This window comes from Palaemon carinicauda, chromosome 26 (genome assembly GCF_036898095.1).
Source record: "Palaemon carinicauda isolate YSFRI2023 chromosome 26, ASM3689809v2, whole genome shotgun sequence".
NCBI lineage: Eukaryota > Metazoa > Arthropoda > Malacostraca > Decapoda > Palaemonidae > Palaemon > Palaemon carinicauda.
Window position 1 is genome coordinate 94,071,119 of NC_090750.1, and position 25,659 is coordinate 94,096,777.

Below are 25,659 nucleotides of genomic sequence, written 5' to 3' on the forward strand. Positions count from 1 at the left end.
TGGACGTACCGGTACGTCCTTGCAATAAAATGCTATTTAAATTTTTTTTTGCATATTTTTGATAATTTTTGAGAAACTTCAGGCATTTTCCAAGAGAATGAGACCAGCCTGACCTCTCTATATTAAAAATTAAGGCTGTTAGAGCAATCTAAAAAAAAATATACAAATATACTGCAAAATGTGCCTGAAAAAAATAACCCCATGGGGGTTAAGGGTTGGAAATTTCCAAATAGCCTGGGGGGTATAAGGGTTAAGAGAATGACATATATTAGATGGACATTAAGAATAACAGAATGGGTCTCAAAAGAAGCAGGAGAATTTGATATTATAAAAATATTTCGCAGACAAAAGCAAATGTTAATCTTAAAACATGTGCGAATATCAACTACAGTGAACCCTCGCTACTTCGCGGTTCGACAATCGCGGATTCACCACTTCGCGGGGTTTTCCCATAACCCATATATATATACATATCGCGGATTTTCCGGAAAATTCGAAAATACCGCGAAATCTGAAGACAACCAAATACGATATTTTGTTACCTGTAATTCCATTAATACTGTAATTAGTAATATCTGCTCTTACTGATTGTTCATTGCATTACATATGATATATAATTCAGCACAGAAAGAAATAAAACACGAAAAGAGAATGTGATCATACGATAATTCAGTATGTAGTAAAATTAAATCGAACATGAAACGCAAATCAGATGCAGTCATACCATATTAGAATGGTGTGTACTGTAATGGATGTGCTTCTTTTCCATGAATCTTTTGTATGTATACGTACGTAGTACAGTACTGCATCCAATAATATTCTTTGTTGCAAAAATCACATTTCGAATACTGTAAGCGTACGAGAGAGAGAGAGAGAGAGAGAGAGAGAGAGAGAGAGAGAGAGAGAGAGAGAGAGAGAGAGAGAGGCGTAAAATAGCGTACGTAAATTTTTATTATTATTGTTATTATTATTATTATTGTTGTTGTTGTTAATAAAATTATTATTGTTATTATTATTAATCATTATTATTATTATTATTACTGTACAGTATTATTATCATTATTTATTATTATTACGGTATTGTACTTAATCTACGTACGTTCAGTATGCGCGGGGGCATCTTCTATGAGTAACCAACGCACCATAGTACTGTAAGACGGGTTGTGATTGGTTCAAGCGCTGATAGATGACGAATCAAAACTCAAGTTTTGTTATCTAGCCTGTGATTGGTGTTTTGCCCGCATCTTCTACCCGCAGCATCAAAGTTCTCGCGGGGCTGCATCGTTCACTTTCTCTTTCCGCGTATTGCTGAGTAGACGTTCTTAACTTTGTGAAGTTTAATCTGTGCTGTGTGCGACTGTTTTAAGTTGAACTTTTTGTTGAACTTTCTGTTACAATGCCTCCCAAGCGTTCTGCTTCTAGTAAGGCTGGTAGTGAGCCTAAACGCCACCGAAGGATGATGACGATAGCTGAGAAGGTTACGTTTCTCGACATGTTAAAAGATGGTAGAAGTTACGCGGCCGCCGGCCGCCATTTTGGCATCAACGAATCCACCGTTCGCTACATCAAGAAGGACGAGGCGAACATTAGAAAGACTGCTGCAATCACCTTTAGCAGATCAGCGAAGCGAGTCGTTACAACGCGTAATAAAACGATCGTACGCATGGAAGGTGCTTTAGCTGTGTGGATTGCCGACTGCCGGAAGAAGAACATAGCGTTGGATACGAACACCATCCAAACAAAGGCTTTGAGCTTATATGAGAATTTTGCTGCAAAGGAACCTAAAGACGACGACGGCAACCATGCTGAAGATGATGATGATGCAGATGATCCTCAACCAGGGACATCCACTGATTCCCAGCCTCAGAAACGTTTTTCCGCAAGCAAAGGATGGTTCGCGAAGTTTCAGAAACGCTTCGCCCTGAAAAGCGTTTCCCTGCATGGGGAGTCTGCTTCCGCTGACACTGCCGCTGCTGAAACTTACGTGAACCAGACTTTCAAGAACATTATCGCTGAAGGTGGATACAAGCCGGAACAAGTGTTTAATATGGATGAAACCGGCTTGTTTTGGAAGAGAATGCCGTCGCGAACTTTCCTGTTCAAAGAGGAAGCCAAAGCCTCTGGCTTTAAGGCATTCAAGGATCGCGTTACCCTCGTGATGTGTGGCAATGCTGCTGGATTTTTGTTAAAGCCGGGCCTTATTTATAAGTCGAAAAATCCTCGCGCTTTGAAAAATAAAAATAAGAATCTCCTTCCCGTGTACTGGATGCATAATCAAAAAGCATGGATTACGAAGATGCTGACCTCCAACTGGTTCCACCAGTGTTTCATCCCGCAAGTCCATGAATATCTCTTAGAGAAGGGCTTGCCATTCAAGATCCTTCTCCTTATGGATAACGCTGGTGGACACGCAACTGACCTGTCGCGTGAGGGCGTTCAGGTTGAGTTCCTGCCACCCAACACCACGTCATTAATTCAACCGATGGACCAGGGGGTTATCAGGGCGTTCAAGGCCCTCTACACGAAGAATACCTTGGCGGACCTCGTTGCGTGTGTGTATGCTGCCCAAGATGACGAGGATGAAGATTTCAACTTGAAGGCGTACTGGCGGCAGTACACCATAGCCACGTGCCTGCAGAATATTCAAAAGGCACTTCAAGAGATGAAACCTGCAACCGTGAATGCGAGCTGGAAGAAGCTGTGGCCCGATATTGTTTACGACGACAAGGGATTTACTCCGTCGGAAATCCAACACTCTGCAATACGGAAATCTGTGCAGTTGGCTGCCATAATTGGAGGTGACGGGTTTGGCGACATGACGACTGAAGATGTCGACGAGTTGTTGGACTGCCATTCCCAGCCCCTAACTGACGCAGACCTCGAAGACCTGACGAAATCGGCAAGTGAGGAAGAGAGTGAGGGTACCCAGGAAGAGACCCAAGAAAATGTCGAAGAAACGGGCTTAACATTAGAACGGCTTGCCAAGTTCTGCAACCATATGAAGGAGGCGAAAGAAATGTTACAAGAGTGGGACGAGGATATGGTTCGCTCGATGCAATTCTCAAATAAGGTCGATGACATCATGACTCCCTACAGGATGCTCTTGGATCGAAAAAAGAAGCAGCGGCAACAACTTCCGATCACAATGTTCTTCCAGCCTCGCAAAAAAGAGCCAGTTCCTCCTGCTAGTACGCCTTCGGAAGAAATTGAAGAAGTTGAAGAGGTGTCCCAGGAAAAGACACCTCCGTCTGAAGAGACGTAAAATACTATCATTGACTGCACAGTAGAACACATCATCAGCTTCATCATCATCATTTCTACTGTGCAGCAAATTCATCGCCATCGTCATTCAAGTTTTTCTTGAACTTCTTTCGTGGTGAGTACAGTAACAATCTTTATTTTTTACTTTAACCTGTTTTATAGTTTAGTAATGTACGTACTGTATGCATTAAGTTAAAGGGAAGGTTTTAAAAGTCTACATGTTGTAACCTATCATATTTTTTTTGTTTAAAATTTACATTCGTACGTAAAACAATCTCTCTCTCTCTCTCTCCTCTCTCTCTCTCTCTCTCTCTCTCTCTCTCTCTCTCTCTCTCTCTCTCTCTCAAATTGTTTTCCTGCTTTGCTACGTACAAGTACTGTATAATTGTAAGGTAACATATTTTGTAAATGCTTTTACTGTAAATACTGTATGTACTGTATCATTATTTATCACTATCATCATGCGCGTTAAATGCCTTGTTTGTTATGAGCGTGGTTGTTTACTGAGCGTACACACCGTCGTTTCAGGCGGCGTCATAAAGAAAAAGATTTCATTTGGAAGTCCTAAGAAAAATACGTAAACTAAAACATTGGTAATAAAAAAATCAACATACAGTACTGTATAATCAATATAATCGATGCAAAAACTAACCTATACATATATGTGTACACTAAATGAGTTTGTTTCTTCATTATGATCAGAGATGAACGTAAACAAAACATTGGTTGCCATTTTTTATCGTGCTTTTTAGGTGTTTAGGAAACACATGATATAAAATCGCCTTTAATATTTGTGCCTGTTTTAGTTTAGGGTGCTGTAGTACATGCATTAAGTGCTCTGTACATTAAAGGGTGGTTTGTTAACAGTACTACGTACAAGGGAAGGTTTTAAAAGTCCGAATATACATGTTAAATAAATAGGTAAATATGCTGTCACTACTTCGCGGATTTTCACCTATCGCGCCCGCGTCTGGAACCTATCTACCGCGATAAACGAGGGTTCACTGTATTACAAATGTAAATGAAAACATTCGGACCATCTCTACTTGGCACCACAGAGTCTCAACACTCAAAACATCCGACCTACCTCGACGACCTTCTTCAGAGTATTTGGAATGTGGACTAGATGACCTACTGGTCTGACAGCCAGGCTCCCGGCCTTCTAACTGGAAACTCGGAATCCGACAGTCGGCAAATCGTCATCGGGGTTGATGCCTAGAAGGTGACATCGAAAAAATTAATAAAGCTGGAAATTGTTCTTAGTTGGGAGTGCAAATTCCCATATCTTCAAGGGAAAAAAGAGAGGTAATAATTAAATAATAAGTAAATAATAATAACAAAACAAGATCTGAATGCAAAGGGTAATGAGAACTATGAAAAATCTTATACAAGCATAAAGAACTAACTGAACAACAGTGTCAAGAGATTAATATCTATATCAGGAATAAGAAATTTAATAGACCTTAAATTCCTGTCCAACAAATTAAGATGAGAATCAGCAGTTGAAGACCAGACAGGATTACAATACTCAAAACAAGGCAGAATGAAAGAATCAATATACTTTTTCAAAATAGATTAATCACCAAAAATCTTAGAGAGACTTTCTCAATAAGCCATTTTTTTGTGCAACTGAAGAAACAGGTGTCATTTCAAAGCTTAATATCTTTACTTCATTAATCTAAAGTAAAAAAACACTATATTAAAATAGCGGCACGTAATAATAAGCCACATATGCATCTTCAGTTTTTCAGCTAGATTTTTCCAATTAAAAATTGAATTTCAAAAATAAAATCTATTTCTACACTCGCCTGTAGTTCATATTACTTCTTCTCTAGAGGCTTGGTTTAAATTGACATTTACCATAAAATCTTCAAACAATTTAAATATTTCCATTTTCTTTCCTTCAATTATTAAAATAGTACAAACCTTCAACCAGTGATTTATGATGGATAAGCCCAAAGGCTTAACAGGGAAAAATAGCCCAGCGAGGAAAGTAAATAAACTACAACAGAAGTAGTGAACAATTAAAACTATAAAAACTGTACTGTAACAACTTTAAAATAGATCTTTCATATATACAGTAAACTAAAAAAAAAAACTTCCCTGAGCTTAAAATCAAGAACAGTGGCCCGCCATTAACTAACAGGAAAGCAACGAGTAACAGTATCGAGACAGCTACGAGAACCGATCACTTCCCACTGTAGAGGATTCGCCCATCCCGATATTACAGTCACGCGTTGAGACGAGTCTAATATTGCCTCTCTTATTAATCTACTGTACTTGAAAATAGTTGGACAAAACCCTTCCTGGGAAGCTCGATACTTGTTCCCCTCTCCACTGGTATCATCGCCTCTCCTCATGTATGTGCCAACTTACTCTCGGCTCATCAGATAGGAGAAGTCTTTTACATTTTCCAAACATGACGACTACAAACGGGTGCGAGTTTCTGAAGCTTAAACTAAAAAGTTTTGGATCAATAAAGGGAAACACTTCATGAATGATCACCAGGAGATAGTTTACATAGCAGATAGAGAAAGGTGTTTCGCAATACGATGCTAATTTCTTTGAACAGTCTTAGATATGCGTCAGGTTTCCGATCAGCCACTCAAGTTAATGGGTCTATGAAGAAAACAAACAAGGCTGTTCTTGCAAAACTATTGAAATGCTGTGAGTCATCTACTGAAAAAAAAGGACCTTGAACCCAGTGAGATGTTAAGAGACGCAATGGCATTACACTAATTTCGAAACTAAATAATAAAAATCTCACATTCGAAGGCGTCCGATTATTTTCACAGATGTTTCACTAAAGAAAAGCAGCATGAAAAGTGATGTGATCTTCGATGTGTACAAGGAAAAGTCAAGTGAACATGCTGAGAGTCTTAATAGTGGTTATCTTATAACATGATCTTTAGAGAATCAACATCAAATTACATGGTCAGTCTTCAAAAACTCCTGAAACTTTCTCAGATTAATCAGCGTCTGTGTAAGCTAAAGAAAAAGTTGTCCCAATAGAGAATCAACATCAAATTACATGGTCAGTCTTCAAAAACTCCTGAAACTTTCTCAGATTAATCAGCGTCTGTGTAAGCTAAAGAAAAAGTTGTCCCAATAGAGAATCAACATCAAATTACATGGTCAGTCTTTAAAAACTCCTGAAACTTTCTCAGATTAATCAGCGTCTGTGTAAGCTAAAGAAAAAGTTGTCCCAATAGAGAATCAACATCAAATTACATGGTCAGTCTTTAAAAACTCCTGAAACTTTCTCAGATTAATCAGCGTCTGTGTAAGCTAAAGAAAAAGTTGTCCCAATAGAGAATCAACATCAAATTACATGGTCAGTCTTTAAAAACTCCTGAAACTTTCTCAGATTAATCAGCATCTGTGTAAGCTAAAGAAAAAGTTGTCCCAATAGAGAATCAACATCAAATTACATGGTCAGTCTTTAAAAACTCCTGAAACTTTCTCAGATTAATCAGCATCTGTGTAAGCTAAAGAAAAAGTTGTCCCAATAGAGAATCAACATCAAATTACATGGTCAGTCTTCAAAATCTCCTGAAACTTTCTCAGATTAATCAGCGTCTGTGTAAGCTAAAGAAAAAGTTGTCCCAATAGAGAATCAACATCAAATTACATGGTCAGTCTTTAAAAACTCATATAAACTTTCTCAGATTAATCAGCGTCTGTGTAAGCTAAAGAAAAAGTTGTCCCAATAGAGAATCAACATCAAATTACATGGTCAGTCTTTAAAAACTCCTGAAACTTTCTCAGATTAATCAGCATCTGTGTAAGCTAAAGAAAAAGTTGTCCCAATAGAGAATCAACATCAAATTACATGGTCAGTCTTTAAAAACTCCTATAAACTTTCTCAGATTAATCAGCGTCTGTGTAAGCTAAAGAAAAAGTTGTCCCAATAGAGAATCAACATCAAATTACATGGTCAGTCTTCAAAATCTCCTGAAACTTTCTCAGATTAATCAGCGTCTGTGTAAGCTAAAGAAAAAGTTGTCCCAATAGAGAATCAACATCAAATTACATGGTCAGTCTTTAAAAACTCCTGAAACTTTCTCAGATTAATCAGCATCTGTGTAAGCTAAAGAAAAAGTTGTCCCAATAGAGAATCAACATCAAATTACATGGTCAGTCTTCAAAATCTCCTGAAACTTTCTCAGATTAATCAGCATCTGTGTAAGCTAAAGAAAAAGTTGTCCCAATAGAGAATCAACATCAAATTACATGGTCAGTCTTTAAAAACTCCTATAAACTTTCTCAGATTAATCAGCGTCTGTGTAAGCTAAAGAAAAAGTTGTCCCAATAGAGAATCAACATCAAATTACATGGTCAGTCTTCAAAAACTCCTGAAACTTTCTCAGATTAATCAGCGTCTGTGTAAGCTAAAGAAAAAGTTGTCCCAATAGAGAATCAACATCAAATTACATGGTCAGTCTTCAAAATCTCCTGAAACTTTCTCAGATTAATCAGCGTCTGTGTAAGCTAAAGAAAAAGTTGTCCCAATAGAGAATCAACATCAAATTACATGGTCAGTCTTCAAAATCTCCTGAAACTTTCTCAGATTAATCAGCGTCTGTGTAAGCTAAAGAAAAAGTTGTCCCAATAGAGAATCAACATCAAATTACATGGTCAGTCTTCAAAATCTCCTGAAACTTTCTCAGATTAATCAGCATCTGTGTAAGCTAAAGAAAAAGTTGTCCCAATAGAGAATCAACATCAAATTACATGGTCAGTCTTCAAAATCTCCTGAAACTTTCTCAGATTAATCAGCGTCTGTGTAAGCTAAAGAAAAAGTTGTCCCAATAGAGAATCAACATCAAATTACATGGTCAGTCTTCAAAAACTCCTGAAACTTTCTCAGATTAATCAGCGTCTGTGTAAGCTAAAGAAAAAGTTGTCCCAATAGAGAATCAACATCAAATTACATGGTCAGTCTTCAAAATCTCCTGAAACTTTCTCAGATTAATCAGCATCTGTGTAAGCTAAAGAAAAAGTTGTCCCAATAGAGAATCAACATCAAATTACATGGTCAGTCTTCAAAATCTCCTGAAACTTTCTCAGATTAATCAGCGTCTGTGTAAGCTAAAGAAAAAGTTGTCCCAATAGAGAATCAACATCAAATTACATGGTCAGTCTTCAAAAACTCCTGAAACTTTCTCAGATTAATCAGCGTCTGTGTAAGCTAAAGAAAAAGTTGTCCCAATAGAGAATCAACATCAAATTACATGGTCAGTCTTTAAAAACTCCTGAAACTTTCTCAGATTAATCAGCATCTGTGTAAGCTAAAGAAAAAGTTGTCCCAATAGAGAATCAACATCAAATTACATGGTCAGTCTTCAAAAACTCCTGAAACTTTCTCAGATTAATCAGCGTCTGTGTAAGCTAAAGAAAAAGTTGTCCCAATAGAGAATCAACATCAAATTACATGGTCAGTCTTTAAAAACTCCTGAAACTTTCTCAGATTAATCAGCATCTGTGTAAGCTAAAGAAAAAGTTGTCCCAATAGAGAATCAACATCAAATTACATGGTCAGTCTTTAAAAACTCCTGAAACTTTCTCAGATTAATCAGCATCTGTGTAAGCTAAAGAAAAAGTTGTCCCAATAGAGAATCAACATCAAATTACATGGTCAGTCTTCAAAATCTCCTGAAACTTTCTCAGATTAATCAGCGTCTGTGTAAGCTAAAGAAAAAGTTGTCCCAATAGAGAATCAACATCAAATTACATGGTCAGTCTTCAAAATCTCCTGAAACTTTCTCAGATTAATCAGCGTCTGTGTAAGCTAAAGAAAAAGTTGTCCCAATAGAGAATCAACATCAAATTACATGGTCAGTCTTCAAAATCTCCTGAAACTTTCTCAGATTAATCAGCGTCTGTGTAAGCTAAAGAAAAAGTTGTCCCAATAGAGAATCAACATCAAATTACATGGTCAGTCTTCAAAAACTCCTGAAACTTTCTCAGATTAATCAGCGTCTGTGTAAGCTAAAGAAAAAGTTGTCCCAATAGAGAATCAACATCAAATTACATGGTCAGTCTTCAAAATCTCCTGAAACTTTCTCAGATTAATCAGCATCTGTGTAAGCTAAAGAAAAAGTTGTCCCAATAGAGAATCAACATCAAATTACATGGTCAGTCTTCAAAATCTCCTGAAACTTTCTCAGATTAATCAGCGTCTGTGTAAGCTAAAGAAAAAGTTGTCCCAATAGAGAATCAACATCAAATTACATGGTCAGTCTTCAAAAACTCCTGAAACTTTCTCAGATTAATCAGCGTCTGTGTAAGCTAAAGAAAAAGTTGTCCCAATAGAGAATCAACATCAAATTACATGGTCAGTCTTCAAAATCTCCTGAAACTTTCTCAGATTAATCAGCGTCTGTGTAAGCTAAAGAAAAAGTTGTCCCAATAGAGAATCAACATCAAATTACATGGTCAGTCTTCAAAAACTCCTATAAACTTTCTCAGATTAATCAGCGTCTGTGTAAGCTAAAGAAAAAGTTGTCCCTATAGAGAATCAACATCAAATTACATGGTCAGTCTTCAAAAACTCCTGAAACTTTCTCAGATTAATCAGCGTCTGTGTAAGCTAAAGAAAAAGTTGTCCCAATAGAGAATCAACATCAAATTACATGGTCAGTCTTCAAAAACTCCTGAAACTTTCTCAGATTAATCAGCGTCTGTGTAAGCTAAAGAAAAAGTTGTCCCTATAGAGAATCAACATCAAACTGCATGGCCACTCCTCAAAGAATCCTACAATGTCTTGCCCAACCTAGCAATTCACAATCATTTCACCTTTCCTATTAGTACACCTTTCAATATCATGGTGTCAAACTAATCCAAAGACCTAATAGCAATGCATCCCTCAGTATAACAATGGCGTGATATATCTCAACTTTTCTTGTCATAAAACATAACAACAAATCATCTCATTTTCTCTCATCAGTAAAAATATGTGGAATGATCTTCCTAATCAGGATGTTGAATTAGTGGAACCACAATTGCAAATAATGTATCTACTTATTTATGTCGAATAGACTGACCAGGCTCTCTTTATACTTTATACACTACAGATCTATTTTTATACGTTACCGATCTCAAAACATTTTAATTATTCATTACTTCTCTTTTAGTTTATTCATATCTTTACTTACTTTCCTCACTGGGTACAGTGAACCCTCGCTACTTCGCGGTTCGACCATCGCAGATTCACCACTTCGCGGATTTTTTCCATAACCCATATATATACAGTAATATATATATATATGTATGCATGTATTTATGTATATATGTAGGTATGTATGTGTATACATATAAATATATATATATATATACACACACACACACATATACATATACTGTATATATATATATATATATATATATATATATATATATATATATATATATATATATATATATATATATATATATATATATATATATATATATATCTAAAGTAGGAAGATGTGATGTAGTTCTAAGGGAAAAGTATGGGAAATATGTCTGGGTAATAAGCAAAGCTCTACCTCCAGTTTGTTTCTACATTATGATCAGAGATAAATGTAAACAAAACATTGGTTGCCATTTTTTATCGTGCTTTTTAGCATGTTTAGGAAATGCATGATATAAAATCACCTTTAATATTTGTGCCTGTTTTAGTTTAGGGTACTGTAGTACATGCATTAAGTGTTCTGTACATTAAAGGGTAGTTTGTTAACAGTACTACGTACAAGGGAAGGTTTTAAAAGTCTGAATATACATGTTGAATAAATAGGTAAATATGGTGTCACTACTTCGCGGATTTTCACCTATCGCGGCCGCGACTGGAACCTATCTACCGCGATAAACGAGGGTTCACTGTAATTTCACCCTGTTGGAACCCTTTGGTAATCATCCTTCTTTTCCAACTAGGGTTGTAGCTTAGCTGGTAATAAAAACATTAATAAACTTTGAAAGAAAACAGACTTTGCATCCATTACCTAACATATCACCTAAGTAAATCTCCACACCATCAAATCGTTAAGGACTCAATACTTTCGAGAAAAGCCAACATTACCTTATCTTCGTACGTAAAGTGGGCAAACGGCGTCACGCTCTTCACGACCTGTTCGTTAATTGGGATTTTGGCGTCCGGGTCTACTCCCTCCAGGAGCTTGGAGTTGGCGGCTCGTTTGGCCTGGACCGGGTCTTCCACGGGTTTTGCGATCTGGAAGAAAAAACTTAATAAATCATTTATATAAATGATTTCAATTGAAATCTCCATGTACAGTTTTTTTTTTTTATTTCTAAACGTATTGGATGAAATATCTATGATAGATGAATTAATTACTATTTTAGCAAGACGTAAATTAAGACAGTAAAGAATCAAGAATATATACAATAAATACAGGAGACCTGTAAGAACTTTAATACCATAACAAGAATATGTACTGTACAACAAATAAGGGAAACCTGTAAGATTCCTATACTTTACAGCACCAGCATTGAGATTAAAACGAGTCTGAAGGACACTCCAAAATCAAACCATTGTTCTCTAGTCTTGGGTAGTGCCACAGCCTTTGTACCGTGGTCTTCCACTGTCTTGGATTAGAGTTCTCTTGCTTGAGGGTACACCCGGGCATGCTATTCTATCCTATTTCTTTTCCTCTTTTGTTAAAGTTTGTATAGTTTATATAAGAGATATTTATTTTAATGTTGTTACTCTTCTTAAGATATTTCATTTTTCTTTGTTTCCTTTCCTCATGGGGATATTTTCCCTGTTGGAACCCCAGGGCTTATAGAATTCTGCTTTTCCAACTAGGGTTGTACCTTAGAGAGTAATAATAATAATAACAATAATAATTGTACAATTAGGAAGCACATTTCACAAATTGGTTACAGCATCGGGAATGAATTCCAAAATACTCTACGGTTTTAACCATTCCTCAAAATAAATAAAGCTAGAACCACCAACAACATGAAAGCCCCTTCGGCCACATAGCAATGCGCATTGCCTGCATAAGCAGGGAGTGCATTGCAACATTCCTATATGAACATATAAATAAAAAATGATCAGCTGAGTCTTCACATACACATCCACATATTACAGTAATATACATAAACATTGTTATTACCAGCGAGGTTATATTTTCACCTGGTTTTACCCGACTACTTTTTTACGCGTATCTGTGTGTGGGATTACGTTAAATTTCGTGCTGGATTTTCATCAAATTGCAACAACGGATTGGCATTATGCCCCAGAAGAACCCCTTACATTTTTTAGGTGATCCAGATGAAGATCATAATTCTGGTTAACCCTTATACCCACAAAGGACGTACTGGTACGTTTCACAAAACTCATCCCTTTACCCCCATGGACGTACCGGTACGTCCTTGCAAAAAACTGCTATTTACATTTTTTTTTTGGCATATATTTGATAATTTTTTGAGAGACTTCAGGCATTTTCCAAGAGAATGAGACCAACCTGACCTCTCCATGATGAAAATTAAGGCTGTTAGAGCAATTTAAAAAAAAATATTCTGCAAAATGTGCTTGAAAAAAAATAGCCCCTGGGGGTTAAGGGTTGGAAAGTTCCAAATAGCCTGGGATTAAAAGGGTTAATATTGTTATTATGTAATAGATTTATTCACGGCCAACATACCAAAGACGAAACCTTGGACCGAAGACTTATCATACAGTACTGTAGATACACTCACGGCCAACACGAAAAGAGGAAATTCTGGTCCGCAGACTTGAGTAAAGCGTTGACAATCTTCATTGCCGGGGGTCTGAAATCTACGATTACTCTTTCTACTTATTATAAGACTCACCGAACACGAGAGGACGCATTTCTTCCACTTGAACTTGTCCAGCACAGTCAGAGCCTTGGTCCGGGACTTCTCGTCACGGAAAGTCACGTAGGCCCAGTCTTTGTTGGAGCCGGCTGGCTTGATCGTGTGCGCCTTGAGCTGCAAGGTCTCGTTCAGAAGTTTCTTCAGTTGCTGGAATGATAAACGATTGTTAGCATTGTTTGAGAGCAAAATGTCTAATTATAGTCGAATACTGTTTGCAGGCAAAGGTCAAACTATAGTTTAATACTGTTTGCAAGCAAAGGTCAAATCATAGTCCAGTACTGCTTGCAAGAAAAGGTCGTTATGGTCCAATACTGTTTGCAAGCAAAGGTCAAGTTATAGTCCAGTACTGTTTGCAAGAAAAGGTCAAGTTATGGTCCAATACTGTTTGCAAGAAAAGGTCAAATTATAGTCCAGTACTGTTTGCAAGAAAAGGTCAAGCTATGGTCCAATACTGTTTGCAAGAAAAGGTCAAATTATAGTCCAGTACTGTTTGCAAGCAAAGGTCCTGTTATAGTCATTGGGGGTTAAGTTTTCTGCTATTCCTCAACTGTTTATCTAAGTCACCTTATTAAGTGGTATGAATATCAAAGTCCTGTCCTTAAAAAAACGGCATTAGCCGACTGACCAGCTCAAACGACGATAGTTGGCACACGTAAAGGAAGGAACGACCACCAATTCGTCATCTGCTTTTGTCTATTTATTAGTTAAAACAAGTTAGTTAACTACTCACCCCCATCGCATAATATCGAGGCAGCCCCCTAAAGTTCTATCTTAAAATCCTCGGAGGTGAACTCCGTGTCTCGCTTCGTCTGCGGCGTTTCCCTGGTCTCCACAGACGCTTCCCTTCCAGTGGAGCCGTTCGTGTCATCTTCCTGTATCTCATCGATGTCGCTGTCCGCCTTGAGGGTCAGCTCGTCCTTGGCCTTGCGGTGCCGTTTTCCTCGTCGTAGTCGTCCTCCGCCTCATCCTCCTCGCTGTTCAGGTGATCCTCGAGCTCAATCATGTCTTGGTCATCGGCCAAGTTTTCTGAAAGACAAAGTTGAGCTTAGTAAAACAAATACATCTGATAGACATAATTATTCTTATGAGAAAAGTTACTACTATATAGCTAAGAACTAATATATACTCATCCCTTTGAATTTTTATTATATGCAGTAAGTTTCACGAATTCCTTAAGAAATAATTCTCAGTACGGTAGTCGGATATTTGCAAGCTCTCAAACCAGTGGAGTGCTTGTCTCGTCAACATCACTTCAAGTACGGTACTTGTACTGAGCTCATTCTAATATAAACAACTTTCAAAATAAAGGATTATTATTCTTTGGTTATAAAAGGATAAAGGAATAATCAGTACTGTACCTGTCTACAGCCTCTCTTACATTAAACTGGTGAATTTGAAGGAACATTTAATGAACACTTGGAATAACAACGTTAACGGCCCTTTCAATTACGGAAATACGACGCAGAATAACTGGAGATTTTCCGACCGAGAATGGATAAAACTTCACTGAATAGACCCAGAATATGATCCCAGAATATAATGAAATCTTGATATAAATCTATATATGATATACTGTTGGCAGGAACCGTTGATTGATTGATTTTGGGTTTTTCCGTCATCCTGACATACATCAAGCTTTGTTGAAATAACTAAAAACACGATGCAATCTTGACACAGAACTACGGATGAAGATGAAATAAAGGCTAGCAAAATAAAAACTAATTACCCACAAAGCTTCAAGATCCATATCCCAGAAGAGGACGATACAAAGAAATTAATCTAATCCACTTCAACTAATATATTCAATTGAATCCCAAAGTCCTATTCTACTGTTGTACCTTTTCAGTGGCTCCTTTACTTATAAACAAATCATAAAAACAAACAACTTTTATGTTCGACTGCCAGCATCTTTTATCACTAACTACTATTAACCATCATAATAAATATCGAACCAAGAACATGTTAAACATTTACACTCGGGAAATTTCAACAGCCTTCTGCCACGTAAAAATTTAAATTTTATTCATATCTATTTTCCCTTACCATACAAACCCGAATCATTTATCAGGAGAATGTTTTTAGCGTAACTAGAAGGCGACTTAAAATTCTTAAATAGGAGACCCTAGGGGATACGTCAAAGCCCTTTGATCCTGCACAGGAGCTAAGATGACACCTCTTGTCAACCCCAACGACATAAGCATGAAAATACAGCCGGCAATAAGCCAAGTCACTAGCAGGAACGGGTTGACGTCAAGGATGGCGAGGTTGTAGACTCTACTAGACATGGTCCAGCTTGAATGGTCCCTGAACTCCCGTCCAACTGATTACCAGGCAGAGATGTTTCCGGAACAGAAAGGAAAGTCACCTCGGTCCAGGCTAATCGTAGCGAGGAGATGAAGGAGGATTGAAGTCGTGGCTGGCTGATTTCTATATCCAGTCTAAGCATTCCTGACCGTAGGTAATGGAGATCTTAAAAGCTTTCCAATGAATAGTGACAAGAAAAACACACCCTTTACTTAAGCTTGGAGGGGATACCACAGGCTCTAGCAGGTCCTCTAAGGCTGACGTTCTCCTATCGACAGATTGCGGAAGACTGACGACCAATCTCCACATACAACCATAAAAACTAAACAAGTTCCAAGAGATAGAAAAGGGTACTAGGAATTAGGGGAGCGTAGTGGTAGATCCTTTGGAGCAACGAATGGACCCAAAGTGTAGCAGTCCTCATAAAGGGTCTGAACACGTTTCAAGTAATGGGATGCGAATATAGATTTACTTCTCCAAAAAGTTGTATCCATTATGCTTTGCAGAGAACGATTTTGTTTAAAAGCTACCGAAGTAGCTACCACTCTTACTTCGTGTGTTTTCACCTCAAGCAGTCTAAGCTCTGCCTCACCAAACTGGGCATGAGCTTCTCTAATCAAGAGCCTTATGAAAAAGGATAAGGCGTTCTTCGACATAGGCTGCGAGGGCTTCTTAACTGCGCACCAGAGAGCCTCCGAGCTGCCTCTTAAACTCTTTGTTCTGTCCAAATAGACCCTTAGTGCCCTAACAGGACAGAGCACCTTTTCCACCTCATCACCCACTACATCATACAGATTAGCAACCTCAAAAGACTTCGGCCATGGATGTAAAGGACGCTCATTCTTGGCCAGAAAACCCAGCTTCAAGGAACATATGGCTTTCCCGTCTCTGAAACCAATGTTCCACACTGACTCTTTTAGCTATCGCTAAGCTCACCAAGAAAAGGGTCTTCAAAGTTAAATCTTTAAAAGAGGCTGAGTGCAGAGGCTTGAATCTGTCACTCATGAGGAATCTAAGAACTTCATCCAAATTCCAAGCAGGTGAATCTTGATGACATCTCTTAGAAGTTTCAAAAGACCTAAGAAGATCTTGTAGGTCTTTATTGTTGGAGAGATCCAAATCTCTATGCCTGAAAACAGTTGCCAGCATACTTCTGTACCTCTTAATAGTCGAGGCAGAAAAGTTATGCTTAGTTCTAAGAAATCGGCAATCTGTGTTATAGAGGTACTGGAAGAAGAAACCGAGTTAGCCCTACACCATTCTCTGAATACTTCCCACTTGGACTGATACACCCTGATGGTAGAAGTCCTCCTTGCTCTTGCAATAGCCTTGGCTGCCTCCTTCGAAAATCCTCTAGATCTTACGAGTTTTCCGATAGTCTGAAGGCAGTCAGACGTAGAGCTTGGAGGTTTAGATGGTTTCTTGCCAAGTGGGGTTGTCTGAGAAGATCTGGTCTTAACGGAAGGCTTCTCGGCACATCCACCATCCATTCCAGTACCTCTGTGAACCAACTTCTTGACGGCCAGAAAGGAGCAACTAGGGTCATTCTGGTCTCCTTGTGAGATACAAACTTCTGCACCATCTTGTACAGGATCTTGAAGGGTGGGAATGCGTACACCTCCATGTGCGACCAATCCAACAGTAACGCGTCTATGTGAGCCGCCTCGAGATCCGAAACTAGGAAGCAGTACGTCTCCAGCCTTTTCGTCTTCGAGGTTGCAAACAGATCTATGAGGGGACGACCCCATAACCGCCACAGCTTCTTGCAAACGTCTAGGTGTAACGCCCATTCTGTGGGGAGAACTTGGTCCCTCCTGCTGAGTCTGTCCGCACTCACGTTCTTGACCCCCTGAATGAATCGTGTCAATAAAACAATCCTCCTTCTCTTTGCCCATACGAGAAGAGATCTCGCTAACTCGTAAAGAGACTTCGAGTGGGTCCCCCCCTGCTTTGCTTTATACGCTAGGGCCGTGGTGCTGTCCGCATTGATCTGAACCATCTTGCCTAGGACCAGATTCTCGAATCCCTCGAGGGCTAAGTGCACAGCTAAAAGCTCCTTTTGACTGATATGAAGAATCTCTTGCTCTTTTGTCCACAGACCTGAGATTTCTCTTTTCCCTAAGGTTGCTCCCAACCCCGAGTTTGAGGTGTCGGAAAACAACAAAAGGTCTGGGTTCTTTTGCTCCAATGAGAGGCCCTCCTTGAGTCTGTAAACGTTGTTCCACCATTGAAGGTGTGTTCTGATTGCACTCGTGATGGGAATACTCTCCCTGTCAAGACTGTCTCCCTTCTTCCAATGAGCATTGAGATGAAATTGAAGGGGACGTAGGTGCAGCCTCCCCAGAGACACAAACTTTTCCAGAGATGAGAGGGTCCCCAGAAGGCTCATCCACTCTCTCACTGAACTGACGTCCTTCCTCATAAAGGCACAAAGCCTTAGGAGCGCTGACTGAATCCTTGCCGGGGGTGAAAAAGCCTGAAAACCCTGACTCTGAATCTCCATCCCCAAATAAAGAATCTTCTGGGATGGAGTCAGCTGTGACTTCTTTGAACTCACTAGAAGTCCCAACTCTTTTGCCAAATCCAAAGTCATCTGAAGATCCTTCAAACAGCGATCGGCTGAGGGAGCTCTTATGAGCCAATCGTCCAAGTACAGGGAGGCCCTGATGCCTCTTGAGTGCAGCATGCTCACCACACTCAGCATGATCTTCGTGAATATCAGAGAGCTGTGCAGAGACCGAAACATAAGGCTTGGAACTGGAAGACCTCCTTCCTGTACACGAACCTCAGATAACGTCTGCAACTTGGATGTATTGGGACAAGAAAATAAGCGTCCTCGAGGTCCAACGATACCATCCAGTCGCCTTTCCTTACTGCTGCCAGCATGGTTTTCTGAGTTTCCATGGTGAACTTTGAATTCTGGACGTAGTTGTTGAGAGCACTTACATCTAGAAATGGTCTCCATTCCCCTGAACTCTTGGGAACCAGGAACAAACGGTTGTAAAACCATGGCAATTCCAAGTCCCGCACCCTCTCTATCGCTCTTTTTTCCAGCAAGAGAGACATCTGAAGCTGCATGGCCTGCCTCTTCGGTCCTTCCCTGTATTTGGGCGAGAGATCCACAGGATCTGTGGCTAAAGGAGGCTTTGATAAGAATGGGATTTTGCATCCTTCCTTTAGAACACGAACGGACCAAGGGTCAGCTCCCCTTACCTCCCACGCTTGCCAGAAGTAACTTAGCCTGGCTCCCACTGCTGCTTGAAGGCGCGGACAGTCAGACCCTGCCTTGACTGGACTTAGCTCTGGTGCGCAGGTGAGCGCTGGCGCGCTATAACAGGAACATCATCTGCTGGCGAGCGCTTGCGCGCAGGGGAGATGGTGCGTAAGGGACTTATGCACAAATTTGTGCGAAAGCCCTTGATGCCCCGAAGGGATAGTTGCCCGTATTACAACGGGATGAGTTGGCGCCCACAGCGCGTCAGCAGGTCTGGCGGGTGGAAGGTCGGCGTGCCCTTTGTAAGGACGACCTTCCACCGAAGGAGATCGCGAACGATCTGCGGAGAGGTCCAGGGATGTAGCTGGTAGAGTCGGAGAACGACGGCGAGGTTCCTCTGCGGCGGACTGCAGAGATGATGAACCGAAGAGGCGCCTCCTAACACCCATGTGAGGTGAAGGAAGGCGGGCTTTACGCCTTATACGCCCTCTGGGGCCCGTGGGGTCAGCGGGCTAACCATCAGCAGTCCTCCGAAGAGGAGTCTCTGTGAGTGAACTTCCCCCGAGGGGGAGAATCACCGGCAGGAGAGACCGTTGGACTTAGTTCCTCCCTTGAAGGATGTTCGGAGGGGGGAACTAAGCCTTCAGCTACATCGGGGGAACATCATGAGCAGAGGTTTGATACAACTCATCGGAAGCCTCTGCCACAACAACGTAGATGATAGACAGAGGATCAACCTCTGCTAAAGTCGGCAATTGTTTGACAGCTGCCCCCAACCTGATCATGTCAAACAAGGCTTCCTTGGAGGGCAAACCCTCAAGCCCCAAGGAAGCCCAAAGCTGTAACAAATCATTATTAGATACAGGTACATTAAAATCCTCCCACGGGGGAGGAGGAGGAGCTGCCTCGCTATGGGAGGCAACTCACTCTCCCAAACCCCGAGATCGCTCAACAGAACTACGGCCTACGCTACCACTCGACAGTTTCTCGGAAGAAACAGATCGAGTGGGAGATTCGGAGGAGGTTTGGGCCACGGAAGAAGAGCCCTTGGGATTTTCTCCTTTCAAAGAAACCTTCGAAGGAGAATTATCCCGTCTGGACTTCTTCTTCCGGCGCCGAGAAAACCTCTACCACTGGGAGGTAGACCACTCCCTACACTCCCCACACACATTATTCCTATCACACCGCTGGCCCTTACAGTAAGGACACAAGGTGTGGGGGTCCGTTTCGACCGCTGACATATACGTGCCACAAGGGCGGTCAGGTAATCCAGGACACTTACGCATAGCAGAGGCCAACTTCACACACACTCTATCAAAGGAAAAGCAAAAAGATTAGCAATGGCTGTCAAGGAAGGCGAGGGTGACAGCGGACACGTCCGACTACCACCCGAGCCGAGAGCAAAGTGAGCTCAAGCACAGGTGTGTGTGAGGGCGTGGGGTAGCAAGCTACTCTCCCTAACTAGCGGTGGGGTAGTAAACCCTCGTTAAAATTCTAATGGCTCGTCATTTCAGCTACGCCAAAAGTAATTACCCATATTAAATAGCGTGGTTTGTATTTCAGTTACGGAACAAAGGAATTATTTTATAACAACACTCATAATTTCAGTAACGGAAGAGACATTTTACCAGAAATATTCACTCTGTTTGCCTCAACTTTCCCCAATAATTATGTTTTGCTGTGATGAAATAGTTAAAGAAGTGAACGAAGGAATGGAAGATATAAGCAAAGATCCAGGAATGTAGGTACTCAGACAAGGAAGTTAAACAGAATTAGTGATAATGGAAAGGACGAACTTAATTGGTTCCAAGAATCCCACCCTACAAAACATAAACTCTACTTACCACTATCCTTTCTGATTAAGAAATCCGTTTCCCGGTGTGGCTTGTGGGATGATTCGCATTCAAATCTGAAAAACATATATTTTGTTAGAAAGAGTCTCAAGGCTTTCTATTAATCAGGTAATTTTGGGTACTCACAAGCTGTACATCAGCTCCACTCATTTTTCCATAGCTAGAGTCTATTATTATTATTATCATTACTTGCTAAGCTACAACCCTAGTTGGAAAAGCAAGATGCTATAAGCCCAGGGGCCCCAACAGGGAAAATAGCCCAGTGAGGAAAGGAAACAAGGAAAAATAATATATTTTAAGAACGACGACATTTAGATAAATATTTCCTAATATAAACTATGAAAACTTTAACAAAAAAGAGGAAGAGAAACAAGATAAAATAGTGTGCCTGAGTGTACCCTCAAGCAAGAGAACTCTAACCCAAGACAGTGGAAGACCATGGTACAGAGGCTATAGCAAAACCCAAGACTAGAGAACAATGGTTTGATTTTGGAGTGTCCTTCTCCTAGAAGAGCTGCTTACCATAGCTAAAGAGTCTCATTTGAATAGACCTTAAGTCGTCTTATTTGATGGTAGTATGATCATTGCCCTAAATTTTCAGAATGTGCTCTCTCAACGTAAATTTCTAATTTCCTATGTTATTCATCCTATAAAAAACTAATTTGAAAATACGATACGGGATATGTGTAGTGATAATAAGTAAGAGAAGCAATAATTCACGCAAAGTAGACTGTAATGATGAAGGCAAGAACAGACACTTCAGATCTAAATTGGAGAGGCAGATACAAAAATAAAGATACAAAATGTATGTGTGGCACTGAAGAAGAAACATTGGAACACTTTATATTACACTGCGAGATGTAAAAGGAAACAAGAAATAATTGCACACTATTACATCAACCATATATTGAAAATGAACGTGAAATAATAGCGGACATTCTTTGTTTCAAGAATTGTGATAAAAAAGAAATAGAAAGCAGAAAAAAATCTTATCCAAGAACTGTGGAAAATAAGAAAAAATAATAAAACAAGACATCAAGTGACAAACGACAATACCATATAAAGAAAAGAATAGAGGAGCCGTTGCAAAGGCTTATTCTCAAAGTACAGGTACAAATTTGCTCATTTCCCTTTTTACCCTTATCAATATACTAGGCACTACAATTTAAGCTTGCTCTCTCAATATTTCAGTTCTACACTGTGCATCAGTATATTTTACAGTAAACGTCCTGAATATTTAGCTTTTCCTAATGCAGATAAAGAACAGACACCACAAAAAGGCAAATCACCATCTGCAACTTCTTATTCCGAATAAGGGATAATAAATGTAATGGGCCACCAGTAGCCCAAGCGCACAAGTGGCTTATTGAAGGATAAAGCAAAGGGGACGAATCGTCACACCCCCAGCCCCATTTCAATAAGGACCCAGCGACCTAGGTTAGAGTAGACATTATTAATGGGTTATTGTGACTCTTCCGATTACTTCTTTGAATATGATCACTGCCTCGGTAGCATTGTTTAACCCTTTTACTCGCAGGCTATTTGGAAATTTCCAACCCTGAACCCCCAGGGGGTTATTTTTTCCCCAGCACATTTTGCAGTATATTTTTTTAAAATTGCTCTAACAGCATTAATTTTTGTCATAGAGAGGTCAGGTTGGTCTCATTCTCTTGGAAAATGCCTGAATTTTCTCAAAAAATTATCAAAAATATGAAAAAAAAAATTTTATTACATTTTTTTTGCAAGGACGTACTGGTACGTCTATGGGGGTAAAGGGATGGCTTTTGTGAAACGTACCAGTACGTCCTTTGGGGGTAAAAGGGTTAATAGATCTGATGATTTTCTTTTCAGCATTACTGCATTCTGCCAATAAGAGGGTAAAATTCATCCTTCATCATCATGGGTGAGGTAGATCCAATGCGGGTCAAAATTGGGCATAATGCAATTTACAAAATGAGTACACAAAGAAGGTAAAGTACAGTTTACAGCGTCACATTTTGAGAAATTTTGTCTCTCATCTTCAGGCTGGAGTGTTTGAAATGGTGCTGGTAACCCTGCTTCCAAAGTACCCATTCCTATAAACCTGCTCACCACAGGACAATTCGTGACCCTGCGTTTGCTTCCAAAGTACCCATTCCTATAAACCTGCTCACCACAGGACAAGTCGTGACCCTGCGTTTGCTTCCAAAGTACCCATTCCTATAAACCTGCTCACCACAGGACAAGTCGTGACCCTGCGTTTGCTTCCAAAGTACCCATTCCTATAAACCTGCTCACCACAGGACAAGTCGTGACCCTGCGTTTGCTTCCAAAGTACCCATTCCTATAAACCTGCTCACCACAGGACAAGTCGTGACCCTGCGTTTGCTTCCAAAGTACCCATTCCTATAAACCTGCTCACCACAGGACAAGTCGTGACCCTGCGTTTGCTTCCAAAGTACCCATTCCTATAAACCTGCTCACCACAGGACAAGTCGTGACCCTGCGTTTGCTTCCAAAGTACCCATTCCTATAAACCTGCTCACCACAGGACAAGTCGTAACCCTGCGTTTGCTTCCAAAGTACCCATTCCTATAAACCTGCTCACCATAAGACAAGTCGTAACCCTGCGTTTGCTTCCCAACAACCCATCCCTATAACCCCTCTTACCCTAAGACAAGTCATAACCCTGTGTTTCCTTCCAAACAACCCATCCCTATAACCCCTCCTACCCTAAGACAAGTCATAACCCTGTGTTTCCTTCCAAACAACCCATCCCTATAACCCCTCCTACCCTAAGACAAGTCATAACCCTGTGTTTCCTTCCAAACAACCCATCCCTATAACCCCACCTGGAGTCTTTGTATATCAGCGGTCAGTTCCTCCAGCGAGCATAAAATATGGACATCAACTAACCTAAACTTCCCCCCTTAAACTAACCTACAAGATGTGTCCTTACCTACTTAACTAAAGGGGGTGGTAGGGGACCCCTGCGACCCCCTTACACTGCCGTATTCTTAGTGCAACGTCATCATACATACAGATGGCCGCTATCATACATACACCCCCCTCCTCCCGGCTTATCCTAAGGCAAGTCATATCCGAGTGTTTGGAGAGCAAATATTTGGTTACAACTTTGTAATATTCTTGTGTGGACATATGGCACTCTCTGACATGTACAAGGTTATGTGTATATGAGCTGTCTTACTATGTAAAGTAGTATACGATAGAGTACAAGTGTGGCTCCGAGTTGTCTAACCATGTATATTACTATAAAATACTATACAGTATAAGTGAGGCAATGAGTTGTCTTTGAAGTACTAGTTTTAGGGTTAAATCAGGATACACTGGTCTAAGCCTGGTCGATGGGGGAGTGGCCAACCCAGTAGTTAAGTCAGGATACGACTCCTAGACTGCGTTAAATGGGGTCAAGTTTGTTTCCCTTTTAAAATGTAGTTTTTTCAAAAAAAATATTGTAATTTTAAAACATTTGAAATGTGTATAATGTGTTTCCCCTAATTATTTGCATCAGTAAAGTTTAAAGTATTTACAAATATACCAAGAAAACTTCTTATTTTCTTTATTTGGGTTATTGTACTACAGTAAAGATTTACCCCAAAGGATCTCCTGACCCGGTCCGTCCCAATAAACTACGAATTGCCACATATTAACAAGGTAATATAGCAAGTATTTACCAAATTAATGACCTATTTGTGGTTTTTCCTTTAAAAAAACATAATGATTACCATTTAATATTTGTTTAAGACGAATGATTTCCGTGGTCTCGTATTCTTTACGTTCGACCAAGGGTGGTGAGTAAGGTACATTGTAAACTCAATTTCCGATAGAAACGAAGACAAGAATCGTTACAATAATGAAAATAATCGTTACAATAAAGACAAGAATCGTTACAATAATGAAAATAATCGTTACAATAAAGACAAGAATCGTTACAATAATGAAAATAATCGTTATAATAAATCTAGCAATCGTTAGGACACACAGAAGAATCGTTAAAACGAATACGAGACGATAAAACGTAGTCAAGAATCGGTACAACAAACACACAAAAATGGTTAAAAAACGAAGACAAAATGGATAATACGAAGACAAAACTAGTTAGCAACTAGACAATAATAGTTAGAATAACATAATATAAACCTACATGTTATTAATGTAATGTAATTCTGCTTTTTATAAGGATAAACTCTAACTTTACCAAACGCAAATTGTACCGCTAGCTGTTACACGTCAAGCAAGCGTGATTATCTTATAATTAAAAGGATTATATACACTTACTGTGTTCCTAATAGTTAAAAGTTACTTTTAACTAATGATAATTACATTATAAATTACGTAATGTAATACAATTATACAATATCATGCAATTATTTACCTTGGCCGCTGCGTTCCTGGTTTGTTTGCTTGTGGGTAATGACGTCATAAATTAGAGATGGCTTCTTGGTGACGTCATACCAAAACAAATAAACTATACATCTTTAAAATGTTTTATCTTATTTTATTACTTTAAATAATATAAATATATGAAATAAAAATCATATACATAAATTATTATTATATTTAAATACGTTTTAGTAGAATTTATTCTGGATATTAGTTGAATTTGACGATTTAATTAAGATACTTTACTGGGATTAAAGCTATACCCATGACGTCATAGAAACTTCTTCCTAGGTCCTTATTTTTTACTCCTTTATAGATAAGTGCAAAGCTTCTTAATATTGTTATTAAGTTTATATTACCTGTGCCTTAAATAAATTAATATCATAATGAGATTCTCAATCTTTACTTTTATTCCCTTCTACCTTGAAATTACATAGGATAAAACCTTGCTATCATAAGTTTTGGCAATCTATTGTGGTAATCAGTTTGGATTTCTTAAATTCTTCTTTTATGTGCATTGCCCTACCTATAAAGGCAGCCAGATCCCTGCTAGGATTTTTCAGCGTACCTAATCTTATTTCTACATTCTTTAGCTGTCCTAATTTTGGGCATAAAAATAAATGTTCAGTAGTATCTTCTTCATCTTTGCACAAGTCACACAAATTATCTTCATCCATTATAGAGTACACTATAATTTTTCATTTATGGCTGACATATTTTCATAGCTTATTGTTCAATCTACGTACACATGGAAGAACAATATAAAAATCAACCAATTTTGATTAAATGTGCATTATATTATTA

The 25,659-nt window shown here is 39.3% G+C and overlaps 1 protein-coding gene across 3 annotated transcripts in view; it reads right to left on the bottom strand.

The window, feature by feature from the left end:
* LOC137619697 (tRNA (uracil-5-)-methyltransferase homolog A-like) overlaps positions 1-25,000 on the bottom strand; it is a 70,839-nt gene extending 45,839 nt beyond the window's left edge. For 2 of the 3 annotated variants that reach the window (XM_068349974.1, XM_068349973.1), the window contains exons 1-6: positions 24,848-25,000; positions 20,464-20,528; positions 13,832-14,127; positions 13,078-13,248; positions 11,324-11,473; positions 4,349-4,476 (exon numbers count right to left, since the gene is read on the bottom strand). Coding sequence is in view for 1 of the 3 variants with exons in the window: in XM_068349975.1 (XP_068206076.1) it covers positions 4,393-4,476; positions 11,324-11,473; positions 13,078-13,248; positions 13,832-13,837 (411 nt within the window). In the remaining 2 variants the exon portion in view is untranslated. The remainder of the gene's footprint in view (positions 1-4,348; positions 4,477-11,323; positions 11,474-13,077; positions 13,249-13,831; positions 14,128-20,463; positions 20,529-24,847) is intronic. The other variant, XM_068349975.1, reaches the window with a different exon arrangement.
* Positions 25,001-25,659: the final 659 nt, after the last annotated feature.